The following is a 16,680-nucleotide window of genomic DNA, read 5'->3' on the forward strand; positions in this document are numbered from 1 at the left end:
TAAGGGAATGGGTGAACTGCAATACCGAGAAAGGTTACTAAACTCATGGTAATTCAGTTTGGAAAAATGAAGGCTTAGAAGCAATTTTATTACATTGATGAAATACATGAGGAAGACAGTACAGATATTTTTCTAATGATCTTTTTACACAAAGGCCTTCAATGTTGTCAGATGGAAGAAGGTTTAAGCATAATAACAGATGCGGATTCTTTACTGTAAGAGCAGTGAGACTATGGAACGCTCTGCCGTATGATGTTGTAATGAGTGATTCACTACTAAAATTTAAGAGGGGACTGGATGCCTTTCTGGAAAAGTATAATGTTACAGGGTATATATACTAGATTCCTTGATAGGACGTTTTTCCAGGGAACAAGTCTGATTGCCGTATGTGGATTCGGGAAGGAATTTTTTCCCTTATTAATGTCTGCCCCATGGGATATTTGCCTATGTCTGGATAAACATGTTAGGCTATGTGTTGAACTCAATGAACTTGGTTCTACCTTAAATCTTAAAAACTATTAAACTAAATTCTTTTGTCATAGGGAAAGCTGGATCCGTGAGACTGATTGGTGGTGAGCATCACTGTGCAGGAAGACTGGAGATCCTCATAAATAATACATGGAGCAGAGCCTTCAGTGACCAATGGGACGACAATGAGACCCAAGTTGTGTGCAGAGAATTACATTGTGGTCAGGCAGTTGATTCATTTATCAGAGCACCAGATACAATCAATGCTCAGGTATATTTTAGCGGAAAATGTCAAGGTAACGAGACCCGATTGTCAGATTGCTCTTTAATTGGATCATCTGATTTAAAGACATGGACAGATCAGGAAAAGGATATAGAAATCATCTGCTCAGGTATAGTATTGTAAATACATTTATAGTAAATTATATAAATAGTATATTAATAGTATATGACTTATATTGATGTATTTCTTAAAATGCAGAAACACAACACCTAAGACTGATGAATGGCCCAAGCAGATGTGCTGGCAGAGTGGAGATTTATCAGAATGGAAAATGGAGGACGATCTGCCTTAATCTTTGGCATGAAGAAGACGCCACTGTGGTTTGTAAGCAGCTGGGTTGTGGTTCTGCTGCCAAAATTACAATGGAAAACTATATTGGGAGAGGAAGTGGGGACATCTGGCTGGTCAACCTACAATGTGTAGGACATGAAACACATATCTGGAACTGTGCAACAAGTCCACTTAGCATACATAATTGTGTTCAAGAAGTAGATGCAGGTGTAATATGCTCAGGTAAGAGATTCTTGAATATCTTAGATTATAATAGTAAAATATTTAAACATTTGTAGTACCAATTTCAATCACTCGGACATAAAGCCATTTTTCATTTTTGGGGTTTTTTCCCTCCTTGCCTTTCAAGATCTTTAACTGGAGTAGATGTGAATCAAATTCCAGGACCCAGTCCATTGATGATTACAGTAATCTCTGGCCACTGTATTGGATCTCAAAGAATCATCATCTTATGTCCTGGCATATTTGGCTCTTCTTTGTATTACCCAATCAACAAATGTTCCGCTAATTCTAGGGCACTTCACAATCATGAAATAACTAATCCCACATAATATATATATATATATATATATATATATATATATATATACAGTGTGTGTGTATATATATATATATATATATATATATATATATATATATATATATATATATATATATATATATATACAGGTCCTTCTCAAAAAATTAGCATATAGTGTTAAATTTCATTATTTACCATAATGTAATGATTACAATTAAACTTTCATATATTATAGATTCATTATCCACCAACTGAAATTTGTCAGGTCTTTTATTGTTTTAATACTGATGATTTTGGCATACAACTCCTGATAACCCAAAAAACCTGTCTCAATAAATTAGCATATTTCACCCATCCAATCAAATAAAAGTGTTTTTTAATAACAAACAAAAAAACCATCAAATAATAATGTTCAGTTATGCACTCAATACTTGGTCGGGAATCCTTTGGCAGAAATGACTGCTTCAATGCGGCGTGGCATGGAGGCAATCAGCCTGTGACACTGCTGAGATGTTATGGAGGCCCAGGATGCTTCAATAGCGGCCTTAAGCTCATCCAGAGTGTTGGGTCTTGCATCTCTCAACTTTCTCTTCACAATATCCCACAGATTCTCTATGGGGCACTGTAGTACCATGGTCAGTAAACCATTTACCAGTGGTTTTGGCACTGTGAGCAGGTGCCAGGTCGTGCTGAAAAATGAAATCTTCATCTCCATAAAGCATTTCAGCCGATGGAAGCATGAAGTGCTCCAAAATCTCCTGATAGCTAGCTGCATTGACCCTGCCCTTGATGAAACACAGTGGACCAACACCAGCAGCTGACATGGCACCCCACACCATCACTGACTGTGGGTACTTGACACTGGACTTCAGGCATTTTGGCATTTCCTTCTCCCCAGTCTTCCTCCAGACTCTGGCACCTTGATTTCCGAATGACATGCAAAATTTGCTTTCATCAGAAAAAAGTACTTGGGACCACTTAGCAACAGTCCAGTGCTGCTTCTCTGTAGCCCAGGTCAGGCGCCTCTGCCGCTGTTTATGGTTCAAAAGTGGCTTTACCTGGGTAATGCGGCACCTGTAGCCCATTTCCTGCACACGCCTGTGCACGGTGGCTCTGGATGTTTCCACACCAGACTCAGTCCACTGCTTCCTCAGGTTCCCCAAGGTCTGGAATCGGTCCTTCTCCACAATCTTCCTCAGGGTCCGGTCTCCTCTTCTCGTTGTACAGCGTTTTCTGCCACATTGTTTCCTTCCAACAGACTTACCATTGAGGTGCCTTGATACAGCACTCTGGGAACAGCCTATTTGTTGAGAAATTTCTTTCTGGGTCTTACCCTCTTGCTTGAGGGTGTCAATGATGGCCTTCTTGACATCTGTCAGGTCGCTAGTCTTACCCATGATGGGGGTTTTGAGTAATGAACCAGGCAGGGAGTTTATAAAAGCCTCAGGTATCTTTTGCATGTGTTTAGAGTTAATTAGTTGATTCAGAAGATTAGGGTAATAGGTCGTTTAGAGAACCTTTTCTTGATATGCTTATTTATTGAGACAGGTTTTTTGGGTTATCAGGAGTTGTATGCCAAAATCATCAGTATTAAAACAATAAAAGACCTGACAAATTTCAGTTGGTGGATAATGAATCTATAATATATGAAAGTTTAATTGTAATCATTACATTATGGTAAATAATGAAATTTAACACTATATGCTAATTTTTTGAGAAGGACCTGTATATCAGTGAGAAGAAGAAGAGATCCTAATACATAGAATATTAATATAACTATGACCATATATCTATACATATACACATACCCAAATGCACATATATATACTTAAACAATACATAAACCCACATCCATAGTATCATTAATGAATAGATATTCATTAATGATACTATGGATGTCGGTTCATGTATTGTTTATGTATCTACTATTTAATTGTCTAAGGGTCACTTCCATCTTTCTGTCTGTCTGTCCTTCTGTCTGTCACGGATATTCATTGGTCGCGGCCTCTGTCTGTCATGGAATCCAAGTCGCTGATTGGTCTCGCCAGCTGCCTGTCATGGCTGCCGCGACCAATCAGTGACGGCCACAGTCCGATAAGTCCCTCCCTATTCCCCTGCAGTCGGCGCCTGCTCCATACTCCCCACAGTCACCGCTCACACAGGGTTAATGCCAGCGGTAATGGACCGTGTTATGCCACGGGTAACTCAATCCATTACCGCCACTATTAACCCGGTGTGACCAAGTTTTTACTATTGATGCTGCCTATGCAGCATCAATAGTAAAAAGATCTAATGTTAAACATAATAAAAAAAATAAAAAATCATCATATACTCACCTTCCGGCGCCTTTCCCGCTCCTCTCGACGCTCCGGTGCTAAGGATGGTATGCGACAAGGACCCTCCATGACGTCACGGTCATGTGACCGCGACGTCATCACAGGTCCTGCGCGCCTACGCGAGAAGGACCTGCCATGATGTCACGGTCATGTGACCGTGACGTCATCACACCCTGGGACCAGAAGCTGGTGACAGAACTACAAGGGGCCCTGGAATCATAAGGTGAGTATTTGTTTATTTTTTTATTTTTTAACCTGTGACATACGTGGCTGGGCAATATGCTACGTGACTGGCCAATATACTACTTGTCTGGGCAATATACTACGTGGTTCTGTGCTGTATACTACGTCGCTGTGCAATATACTACGGTGTTCTGTGCTGTATACTACGTCACTGGGCAATATACTACGTAACTCGGTAATATACTACGTAACTGGGCAATATACTACGTGGCTGGGCAATATACTACGTGGCTGGGCAATATACTACGTGACTGGGCAATATACTACGTGACTGGGCAGTATACTACGTCACTGGGCAATATACTACGTAACTTGGTAATATGCTACGTAACTGGGCAATATACTACGTGGCTGGGCAATATACTACGTAGCTGGGCAATATAGTACATGTCTGGGCAATATACTACGTGGGCTGTGCAATATACTACGTGGCTCTGTGCTGTATACTACGTCGCTGGGCAATATACTACATGGCTGGTCAATATACTACGAGGACATGCATATTCTAGAATACCCGATGCGTTAGAATCGGGCCACCATCTAGTATATATATATGTGTGCATTTGGGTATGTGTATATGCATATATATATGGTCATATTTATATTAATATTCTATGCATTGTTGTTCTTTTGTATCTGGTAAACACTTTTTTATTTGTATTTATTATGTATGTATAGTGTTCCTGATATTTAGCGACACTACACCTTTATTACATGGATATATGTATAGTTGCTTGTAAATACCGGGCACTTTCACTTTACGGCTAGGACACTTTTATCAGCTAATATATTAATTAATAATGATGCACCTAGCACTTTTCTTATTAAATAATAAAGACATGAGATGTTATGCCATTAAATTTGTTTTTATAAACTTATGCACTGTTCACTGATGCACTTTATTTTGAATGTTTCATTATTTACAATAATTACACTGGGAATTCTTCATAGAGTTAATTATGGCATGATATTTACTATCTTCAATGCACTTTTGAATATACCCACTCTCTGTTTACTAATCGTTTTCTTTCTTTGTGGGTGCCCGGTGAGTGTGCACGCGCTGTTGCCCCAGTCCTCGGTCGCTTCCTATGATGCTCTCATATTTACTTGCATAGCTTTGAGCTTGCGTGTCATTGAGCGTCGGGACGAAGTGTGTCATAGGAGGGCGGGGCGGCACGCGATGCGCCGTGATTACCGGTAATTCCACTCACCACTCTTGCATATAAGCACAGCTGCCCCTCACCCTGACAGGCAACTGGAAGAAGCAGGAGGCAAAACACGCGTCGGGGTGAGGGGACACCACGAGCACTGGTCACTGCACAAGGTGATTAACTATTCTTGTAAGATTATGCCACATTGCCTAACATGAGGCTAGGTGGTCACATTATGGTACATGGGAAATAGTTATCAGATACTATATAGATGCCACAGCTAATGAGCTACTGAGCCTTATGATGTTATGCATCGATGGCTAGTTTGGTGTTGTCATTGTATTGCATATGGGTAGATTCCCGGGGCCACCAGTTTTATTTTTATACTTATTAATTGTTACTATAAGCCACTGAGCTTTATGATGGTATATATTGATGGCTAACTGGTTGATGTGTATACTGTACAGGTGTTGTTTATCACGTTCACTTGTTTTATATTTAGGTGGTTATGCTTAACAGCAACTATATGGATGTGACATCCTTTTACATACATATTTTTTGAGGAAATAATTCTGTTCCACTACCTGGTTACCATCAATCATAGTTATAGACAAATCCTACTTCCAAATTTGTGCTTTGGTGCCTTGTGATTTGTCCCCTACGGTAATTTAGCTTTTTTTATTGCATTTGTATGTATTTTTTAATAATTTCTTATTAATATTGCTTTTATAAATATTTGGGATCTCTTCTTCTTCTCACATATATATATATATATATATATATATATATATATATATATATATATATATATATATAATGTGGGATTAGTTGTTTCTTCTTTGTATTAGCTGACCTAGTGTGACATCACATGTGCATCACGTCGCATCAGGCCAGATTGCAAAAGAAGAGCTGTGGATGTCTTCAGCAAAGAGGTGGCTCTCATGAATCCTAACCAGTGGCTACATGGCTACAGATTAACTCATTCCTGATGGACCAGTTCCAGTGAGTCAATTTGCACCAACTCTATTCAAAACTAATTGTTAATTTTTCATCAACTTAGACATATGTAAATTTGGTGTTGAATAAAATTCCAAGTTGGGTGGAGCTGAGAAAATTAAAAATGTTGCTATTGCTCGAAACATTTTGAGCCTGATTCATCAAAGCTTCCATGCCAGAATTGTGAACTATTTCAAACTTTTCGTGCCCAAACTTTGCTGCTTTAGGCATTGTCACACCAGTTTCTTCCAGCTCCGCCAAAAAGGTCAGTGGTGGGGCAAGTCAATGTCACATCAGGGTCTAATTCATGATGACTTGCAGTATTCCAAACACCAAAAATCTCAGTCTAGTTACTGACTGGAGTGCACAGAAGCACATTCCACTTGTCAGAAGCTTCACTTACATGAATTGGGGCTGTTGTTTGCAACCTGTTACGACTTTGCAAAATTGCAAAAATATTCTCATTTCTGTCACCGTATTTTGAAAGCGATAACTTTTTCATTTCTCGTTAAAGTTGTTCGATTGCTTTTTTTTTTTAAAGACGAGCTATATTTTGCAATGGGAACAATACTCCTTACACTCTCTCTATTCTATTTTTGGGGGCAATTTAATTTTTTTTTCATTTTGGAGTTCATCAGTGTGAAGACTTGAGGGTCGATGGGTTCTCTTGCTGGACCGGCTGTCTTTAGAATGTCCGCATGGACCACGGCTCATTCCACTGAATGTCCGCACTCCTTTTCCGTGGACAGAAGACTATTCAGAAAACACAGGGTGAGGATAAAACGGGGTGAAAAAAAATTATTGAACCACCAACAGACAATAACATATGGTACAGTCCAAGCAAATACATAAAATGGTGCAAAATACAGAGTCTAACCTTTCCTCTGGCTCTCCAGGATTAGAGCAGCTGGAGCTTTAGGGCATCCAGAGCCTACCACCCCAACCAATAGCACACCACATTTTGCGGGCTTCCACAGAGAGTAGGTAGTGGCAAGCATAGAAAGCTGACCGAGTGCAGCGAGGTATGTGACCAGGGGACCTAATTGTCCCAACCTTGATCTTTGAGGGTTCAGTGAAGGTCCAAGGAGCAAATCTGTATTCCTCCAGCAGGGGCCGTGGTCCCTTTAGTTGGCATCCTCTAAAGTGTCCAGAAACAGAGGCAAATCCCCTTTTAGGCTATGTGCACACGTTCCAGATTTTTCGCGTTTTCCATGATAAAAACGCATCGCGGAAAAATATGCACCATGTTCATTAATTTTGTGGGGTTTTTTTTGTGGATTTCCCACTATTTATTGCCTTTTGAAGCTCCGGAAAAACAAAACAAAGATAAAAACGTGCGAAAAACGCATACAGATTTCCAGCGGAAAAAGTCCGATTGTGTTCAGGAAATTTCTGCATAAAATCCTGACGTGTGTACATAGACTTATAGTTCACAGTTGTCCTTCAGGCCCTTGGCCATAGTTTTGGGTGAAGATGAGAGGAGGTGAGCTCTCATTGTTCTAATACTCAATCATTCTACATAGTTTGTCCTTCACAGATAGCAGAACAATAAATTGCAACAAACATCAATTCGAGAGTCAACTTTCAGGCTCTTATGAAAAATGGCCTATGCCACTGAAAAACACGTCTGGCCTAATCGAGAACAAATGCTGTGTCGTTAATATCACAATGAATAAATAAAATGGACGTTTTATTATATCAGAAAATTAAGTATGCAGCAAAACCAAACTGCATTTTTGGGGGGGATTTTGCTTTTTATGTTTGAGTAAAGGAGTGTGATCTCAACTTTTACATTGTTTTATATTATCTAAAAAAAATTGCTTACTATTTTTTAGATATTTAAAGGGAACCTGTCGCCTGAATTTGGCGGGACAGGTTTGCGGTCATATGGGCGGGGTTTTCGGGTGTTTGATTCACCCTTTCCTTACCCGCTGGCTGCATGCTGGCCGCAATATTGGGTTGAAGTTCATGCTGTGTCCTCTGAAGTACACACCTGCGCAAGGCGCAAGATTGCCTTGCGCAGGCGTGTACTTCGGAGGACACAGCATGAACTTCAACCCAATATTGCGGCCAGCATGCAGCCAGCGGGTAAGAAAAGGGTGAATCAAACACCCAAAAACCCCGCCCATATGACCGCAAACCTGTCCCGCCAAATTCAGGTGACAGGTTCCCTTTAATTATTTTCCAAGGATGACTTAAGCCTGTGATTTCTTCATTGCCTATCCAATACATTGAAATACTGTAATAATGCAATCCATTGTATAATTTATTATTCCCTATGAAATCTAGACAGAGATTGGACTTCTTCATATGTTCAGGGGAGACAAACCAGCCTTCAGGGATTAATATCTTATCAATGCATCCCGACTTATTAACCCCTTTACCCCCAAGGGTGGTTTGCACGTTAATGACCGGGCCAATTTTTACAATTCTGACCACTGTCCCTTTATGAGGTTATAACTCTGGAACGCTTCAACGGATTCCAGTGATTCTGACATTGTTTTCTCGAGACATATTGTACTTCATGATAGTGGTAAAATTATTTGATAGTACCTGCGTTTATTTGTGAAAAAAACAGAAATTTGGCAAAAATTATAAAAATTTCGCAATTTTTCAACTTTGAATTTTTATGCAATTAAATCACAGAGATATGTCACACAAAATACTTAATAAGTAACATTTCCCACATGTCTACTTTACATCAGCACAATTTTGGAACCACAATTTTTTTTTGTTAGGGAGTTATAAGGGTTAAAAGTTGACCAGCAATTTCTCATTTTTACAACACCATTTTTTTTTTAGGGACCACATCTCATTTTAAGTCATTTTGAGGGGTCTATATGATAGAAAATACCCAAGTGTGACACCATTCTAAAAACGGAACCCATCATGGTGTTCAAAACCATATTCAAGAAGTTTATTAACCCTTCTGGTGCTTCACAGGAATTTTTGGAATGTTTAAATAAAAATTAACATTTAACTTTTTTTCACAAAAAATTTATTTCAGCTCCAATTTGTTTTATTTTACCAAGGGTAACAGGAGAAAATGGACCCCAAAAGTTGTTGTACAATTTGTCCTGAGTACACCGATACCCCTTAAGTGGGGGTAAACCACTGTTTGGGCGCATGACAGAGCTCGGAAGCGAAGGAGCGCCATTTGACTTTTCAATGCAAAATTGACTGGAATCGAGATGAGACACCATGTTGCGTTTGGAGAGCCCCTGATGTGCCTAAACATTGAAACCCCCCACAAGTGACACCATTTTGGAAAGTAGACCCCCTATGGAACTTATCTAGAGGTGTGGTGAGCACTTTGACCCACCAAGTGCTTCACAGAAGTTTATAATGCAGAACCGTAAAAATAAAAAATCATATTTTTTCACAAAAATTATCTTTTCGCCCCCAATTTTTTATTTTCCCAAGGGTAAGAGAAGATATTGGACCCCAAAAGTTGTTGTACAATTTGTCCTGAGTACGCTGATACCCCATATGTGGGGGTAAACCACTGTTTGGGCGCATGGGAGAGCTCGGAAGGGAAGGAACGCCGTTTGACTTTTCAATGCAAAATTGACAGGAATTGAGATGGGACGCCATGTTGCGTTTAGAGAGCCACTGATGTGCCTAAACATTGAAACCCCCACAAGTGACACCATTTTGGAAAGTAGACCCCCTAAGGAACTTATCTAGATGTGTTTTGAGCGCTTTGACCCACCAAGGGCTTCACAGAAGTTTATAATGCAGAGCCGTAAAAATAAAACAAAAATTTTTTCCCACAAAAATTATTTTTTTAGCCCCTAGTTTTGTATTTTCCCGGGGTAACAGGAGAAATTGGACCCCAAAATTTGTTGCCAATTTGTCCTGAGTGCGATTATACACAATATGTGGGGGGAACCACTGTTTGGGCACATGGGAGGGCTCAGAAGGGAAGGAGCGCCATTTGGAATGCAGACTTAGATGGAATGGTCTGCAGGTGTCACATTGCGTTTGCAGAGCCCCTAATGTACCTAAACAGTAGAAACACCCCACAAGTGACACCATTTTGGAAAGTAGACCCCCTAAGGAACTTATCTAGATGTGTTTTGAGCGCTTTGACCCACCAAGGGCTTCACAGAAGTTTATAATGCAGAGCCGTATAAATAAAACAAAAATTTTTTCCCACAAAAATTATTTTTTAGCCCCCAGTTTTGTATTTTCCTGAGAGTAAGAGGAGAAATTGGACCCCAAAATTTGTTGCCCAATTTGTCCTGAGTGCGATTATACACAATATGTGGGGGGAACCACTGTTTGGGCACATGGGAGGGCTCAGAAGGGAAGGAGCGCCATTTGGAATGCAGACTTAGATGGAATGGTCTGCAGGTGTCACATTGCGTTTGCAGAGCCCCTAATGTACCTAAACAGTAGAAACCCCCCACAAGTGACACCATTTTGGAAAGTAGACCCCCTAAGGAACTTATCTAGATGTGTTTTGAGCGCTTTGACCCACCAAGGGCTCCACAGAAGTTTATAATGCAGAGCCGTAAAAATAAAACAAAAAATTTTTCCCACAAAAATTATTTTTTAGGCCCCAGTTTTGTATTTTCCCGAGGGTAAGAGGAGAAATTGGACCCCAAAATTTGTTGCCAATTTGTCCTGAGTGCGATTATACACAATATGTGGGGGGAACCACTGTTTGGGCACATGGGAGGGCTCAGAAGGGAAGGAGCGCCATTTGGAATGCAGACTTAGATGGAATGGTCTGCAGGTGTCACATTGCGTTTGCAGAGCCCTAATGTACCTAAACAGTAGAAACCCCTCACAAGTGACACCATTTTGGAAACTAGACACCCTAAGGAACTCATCTAGTTGTGTTGTTAGAGCTTTGAACCCCCAAGTGTTTCACTACAGTTTGTAACGCAGAGCCGTGAAAATAAAAAATCTTTTTTTTTCCCACAAAAATTATTTTAAGATGTAATGGTATTAGGTGCGTTCGCAGTCCGAGGTCCACCGTGCAGGTGAAAACCCTGCTGCTAGTAGAGACGGACGATATGGCGGTACAATATGAATACACACATGGGTTAACTTCACCCTGTGTGAAGGAAGCAAACCCTGTTGCGTCACAGGGCCGCGGTACCGCACCAAGAGCGCAAGCAAGGAGTCTCAGAACTCAATCCCAAGACTCAGGATTTGAGTTCATAAAGACCTCATGCGCTCGACACCGCTACTGGCGTGTCAGAGAGACAGAAATAATATTATTTTAGAGGCACGAAATTGCGTGCGGTGCCGCACTGGCGGACGCCACTAACCACCCAGGCTTGGGTCAGGAAAGCGCAGAGAAAGCGCACGGCGCCTCACTGGCGGTCACAGCTATTAGACGCTGTAATGTGTGTACCGTGCTGATGGCAAAGTCGGGCGCTGGTAAGCAATCACCCACCTTCCGCGAGCAGTCATACAATAGGGAGGGGATTTTAAAGAACGACTTTCACTCACAACACACACACATTTACAAAAGACAATACTAGCGCATAGCCTTAAATAGTTGCAGCACGTTTAGGACCTTCAGAGAATGGACCAATGGAGTTGGTGCAGTACCTGAGCATGTGACCCCAGATCTCCACTGAGAGATCTTGCCCTGGGCATGCTCAGAGTGCAAAGCAGGATTTAGTCCTAGCACCTACAAGGTCCTTAGCTGCAGTATCAGATCATGTGCCCCTCGATCTCCACTGAGAGATCTTACACTGGGCATGCTCAGAACGTGAAAAGTAGGACTTAGATCCAGAAGCGCCTGCTCGCCGCTGCCCAGCACTGGCTTCAATAGCAGAAGCAGGAAATGCAGCAGTAACTCTTAGCACAGAGTCAGACTGAGCGAGACGATGGGATCGACGTCCCCACTGGGCAGGTTCCACTGCGGCCGGAGAAGAATGGGAGACCGCAGCGGGGAAGGACCGAGATTCCCCCTGTGCAGAGGCAGGAACTCGACCCCTAACATGCCCCCCCCCTCCTTGGGCCTCGCTATGTTCGAATGCAGCAATGAGCTGCGGAGCCCGAGTGTGCTCAACGGGCTCCCAGGACCTGTCCTCAGGGACATAACCCTCCCAATTCACCAAATAGAATTTTTTACCACGTACTACCTTGTACCCCAAAATAGCATTCACCTCGTAATCATCCGTAGACGAACCCGATGTCCCGGCAGATGACTCAGAAAACTGGGACATGTATACGGGTTTCAAGAGGGACACATGAAAGGTGTCGGTGATACCCAAGCGTGGAGGAAGGGCAAGATGGTAGACCACAGGGTTAACCTGTTCGAGGACCTTGAAAGGACCTAAGTAGTGAGGCACAAACTTAGTGGACTCAACTCGCAGCCTGATGTTAAGGGCGGAGAGCCACACCAAGTCGCCAGGAGCAAAAGTCGGAGCGGGGCGCCGATGTGCATCGGCGGAGGACCTCATTCTCTCCTTGGAAGCCCGAATGGCATCCTGAGTGCGATCCCAAATGTCCCATGCCTCCACAGCCCAGTCTGCCACCTTGGAATTGGCGGAAGACACGGGCATGGGCACAGGTACCCGCGGATGCTGACCATAGTTAAGGAGGGATGGAGTCAGCCCAGTGGAGGCGGCTACAGCGTTCTTCAGAACAAACTCCGCCCACGATAGCAAAGATGCCCAGTCATCCTGCCTAGCAGAGACAAAATGTCACAGATATGTGACCAAGGTCTGGTTGGCTCTCTCTACCAACCCATTCGTCTCGGGATGATAGGCAGAGGAGAAATTTAACTCAATCCTGAGAAGATGACAAAGCTCTCTCCAGAACCGAGACGCAAACTGGGGACCCCGGTCACTGACAATTTTGTCCGGCATACCGTGAAGGCGGAAGATATGTCTAATAAACAACGTGCCTGTGCAGAAGGTAGCCGAGGAAGCGGCACCAAATGCACCATTTTAGAAAAATGGTCGGTGATTACCCAAATGACTGTACAGCCACGAGACTTGGGCAAAACCACCACAAAGTCCATCCCGACCATCTCCCAGGGCCTGTCTGCCACCGGCAGAGGGTATAACAAACCAGCTGGCCGTTGTCGAGGAGACTTATTTTTGGCGCATGAGACACACGCCAGAACGTAATCTCTGACATCTCGGAGCATATGCGGCCACCAGTACGTCCTCGCCAGCAGCTCAGATGTCCTTTTTGTCCCAAAGTGTCCACCCACCCTGGAGGAATGAGCCCAAGAGAGAACCTCCGGTCACAGATTGATGGGAACAAAAGTCTTGCCCGAAGGCACTGACTCTAGCGAGACCGGAGCTACGGTTCTCAGACTCTCCGAAGGGACAATAAGCCGAGGCTCCTCTTCCTCCTCCTAAGTTTCACAAGGGAGCGAGAGAGAGCGTCAGCACGAATATTCTTCTCCCCGGCAAGATAATGGAGAGTGAAATGGAACCGGGAGAAGAATAAGGACCATCTGGCCTGACGAGAATTCAGCCGCTGGGCTGTATGTAAATAGACCAAATTTTTGTGGTCCGTGAAGACTTGGAAGGGAAACCGCGCACCTTCCAGAAGATGTCTCCACTCCGAAAAGGCCAACTTCATTGCTAGCAACTCCCTATCCCCAATGGAGTAATTTCTCTCCACTGGTGTGAAGGTCTTTGAGAAGAAGAAGCATGGATGCTTCCGACCTTAAGCATCCTTTTGAAAGAGGACTGCTCCAGCACCAACGGATGAGGCATCCACCTCCAATAGAAATGGCTTATCCACATTGGGACGATGTAAGATGGGAGCACTAGCAAAATGAGACTTTATAGAAGTGAAGGCCTTGGAGACCTCTTCCGACCACAATTTGGGATTCGCTTCCATCTTGGTGAGGGCTACCAAGGGAGCTACCATAGTTGAGAAGTGGGGAATGAACTGGCGGTAATAATTAATGAACCCCATAAAGCGCTGCACCGCCTTAAGAGAATGGGGCTCTTGCCAGTCCATCACAGCCTGTAGTTTGGCAGGATCCATAGCCAATCCCTGGGCAGAGATGATATAGCCCAGGAAAGGTAAAGACTCCTGCTCAAACATACACTTCTCCAACTTTGCATAAAGAGAGTTTGCCCGTAGGAGGTCGAAGACTCTGCCAACATCTCTCCGGTGGGAATCAATATCTGGAGAAAAGATGAGAATATCATCCAGATAGACTACAACTGAGGTGGAAAGCATATCCCGGAATATGTCGTTGACAAAGTCTTGGAAAACGGCTGGGGCATTACAGAGCCCGAAGGGCATAACAAGATACTCATAGTGCCCATTTCTGGTGTTAAACGCCGTTTTCCATTCGTCCCCCTCACGGATGCGAATCAGGTTGTAAGCACCCTGCAGATCTAGTTTAGTAAACACCCTTGCTCCCCGAAGCCTATCGAAAAGCTCAGATATCAAGGGAAAAGGATACTTGTTCTTAATAGTGATAGCGTTAAGACCCCTGTAGTCTATGCATGTACGTATTTCCCCATTCTTCTTCTGCACGAAAAAGAACCCTGCCCCAGCAGGTGACACTGACTTCCTGATGAACCCTCTTGCCAGATTCTCTTGAATGTACTGTGACATTGCCTCTGTCTCCGGGAGAGATAACGGATAGACTCGACCCTGGGGAGGCTCAGCACCAGGCAAGAGGTCAATAGGACAGTCATAGGGGCGATGGGGCGGAAGGGTCTCCGCCGCCTTTTTGGAGAACACGTCTGCATAAGACCAATATTGCTTGGGGAGAGAGGATAGATCTGCGGGTACCTCTGTAGTAGCATCCTGAACGCACTCCCTGTGACACCTACCCCCACAAGATTCACCCCATCCCAGAATTCTGCCTGAGGACCACTCGATGTGAGGAGAGTGGTACCATAGCCAAGGTATCCCCAACAGGACCTCATCAATTCCCTCAGGAATGATGAGCAGAGATATAATCTCTGGGATGGCGACATGGACAGAGTAAAAGGGATGGTCTGATGTGTTATCTGTGAGGGCAGTGTCGACCCATTCACCACTCGTACCGTTACTGGTTGAGGTAGCATAACCAGGGGTATTGCGTGACGTTGGGCGAAGGCAGAAGACATAAAATTGCCCTCCGCCCCAGAATCCACGCAGAGCTCTACCGAGTGGGAGGATGAGCCTAATGTTATTGTCCCCTTAAAGGACAATTTGGAGGCAAACGTCGCTGTGTCTAGTGTACCTCCACCTACTACCACTAGACGCTGACGTTTCCTCGACCGCTGGGAACATCTGGTGGCAAGATGTCCTGCCTGCTGGCAAACATGACAAACATGGAGTGCACGAGCGGTCTGGGACTTAGATCCCGCTCGTGACACTTCCATGGCCTCATGTGACTCAGGAGCCTGGACTGGAGATTCCAAAGGTTTGGCGAAGGTGGGAGCCAGCCGAAACCTCTGCCTACACTGGGCTCGCTCTAACCTCCGCTCGTGAAAACGGAGGTCAATACGAGTGGATACTGTTATTAATTCCTCCAGTGTGGCGGGAATCTCCCTAGTGGCCAGGGCGTCCTTAACGTGGTCAGCCAGCCCCCTCCAAAATATAGTAATAAGGGCTTTATCCGACCACTCCAGCTCAGATGCTAGGGTGCGGAAGTGGACGGAAAATGGCTGACCAAGGACGAGCCCTGAGTCAATGCCAACAGTTGGAGCGCCGTATCATGGGTGACACAAGGTCCTAAAAAGACCTGTTTCAGAGTGCTCAGGAATAACGGAGCACTCTGCACCACATGATCGCCACGCTCCCACAGCGGCGTAGCCCACTGCAACGCCCTATCCGACAGGAGAGACACGATAAACCCCACCTTTACCCGCTTTGTAGGGAAACGAGAGGCCAGAAGCTCGAGATGTATAGAGCACTGACTCACGAAACCCCTACAAGACTTACTGTCACCAGAAAATTTTTCTGGTAGCGGGAGATGAGATAGAGTCGGTACAGGGGTGGCAGTGGACAAGGTAGCTGCAGCCATGCTAGCAGCCTTTACAGCGACAGCAGTGACATCCACAGCTGAAGTTGAACACTCTAGAGCCGCCAACCTTCCCTCCAGCTGCTGGGTGTACCGCTGTAAACGCTGATCGTCCGCCATTTACTAGCCAGTCCTTGGCGCTAGTATTATGTTAGGACTGGCGGAACGCACCAAGTATAAGATGTAATGGTATTAGGAGCGTTCGCAGTGCGAGGTCCACCGTGCAGGTGAAAACCCTGCTGCTAGTAGAGACAGAAGATATGGCGGTACAATATGAATACACACATGGGTTAACTTTACCCTGTGTGAAGGAAGCGAACCCTATTGCGTCACAGGGCCGCGGTACCGCACCAAGAGCGCAAGCAAGGAGTCTCAGAACTCAATCCCAAGACTCAGGATTTGAGTTCATAAAGACCTCATGCGCTCGACACCAC

At 43.9% G+C, this 16,680-nt stretch overlaps 1 protein-coding gene across 1 annotated transcript in view; it reads left to right on the plus strand.

Annotated features, from left to right (window-relative positions):
* The window catches only part of LOC138681287 (antigen WC1.1-like), a 273,048-nt gene that overhangs the window by 19,819 nt on the left and 236,549 nt on the right, over nucleotides 1-16,680 (plus strand). The window contains exons 2-3 of the mRNA XM_069768718.1: nucleotides 543-764; nucleotides 950-1,264. Of these exons, the coding sequence (XP_069624819.1) occupies nucleotides 543-764; nucleotides 950-1,264 (537 nt within the window). The remainder of the gene's footprint in view (nucleotides 1-542; nucleotides 765-949; nucleotides 1,265-16,680) is intronic.

The sequence above is a fragment of the Ranitomeya imitator genome, chromosome 1 (genome assembly GCF_032444005.1).
Source record: "Ranitomeya imitator isolate aRanImi1 chromosome 1, aRanImi1.pri, whole genome shotgun sequence".
In the NCBI taxonomy this organism is placed as follows: domain Eukaryota; kingdom Metazoa; phylum Chordata; class Amphibia; order Anura; family Dendrobatidae; genus Ranitomeya; species Ranitomeya imitator.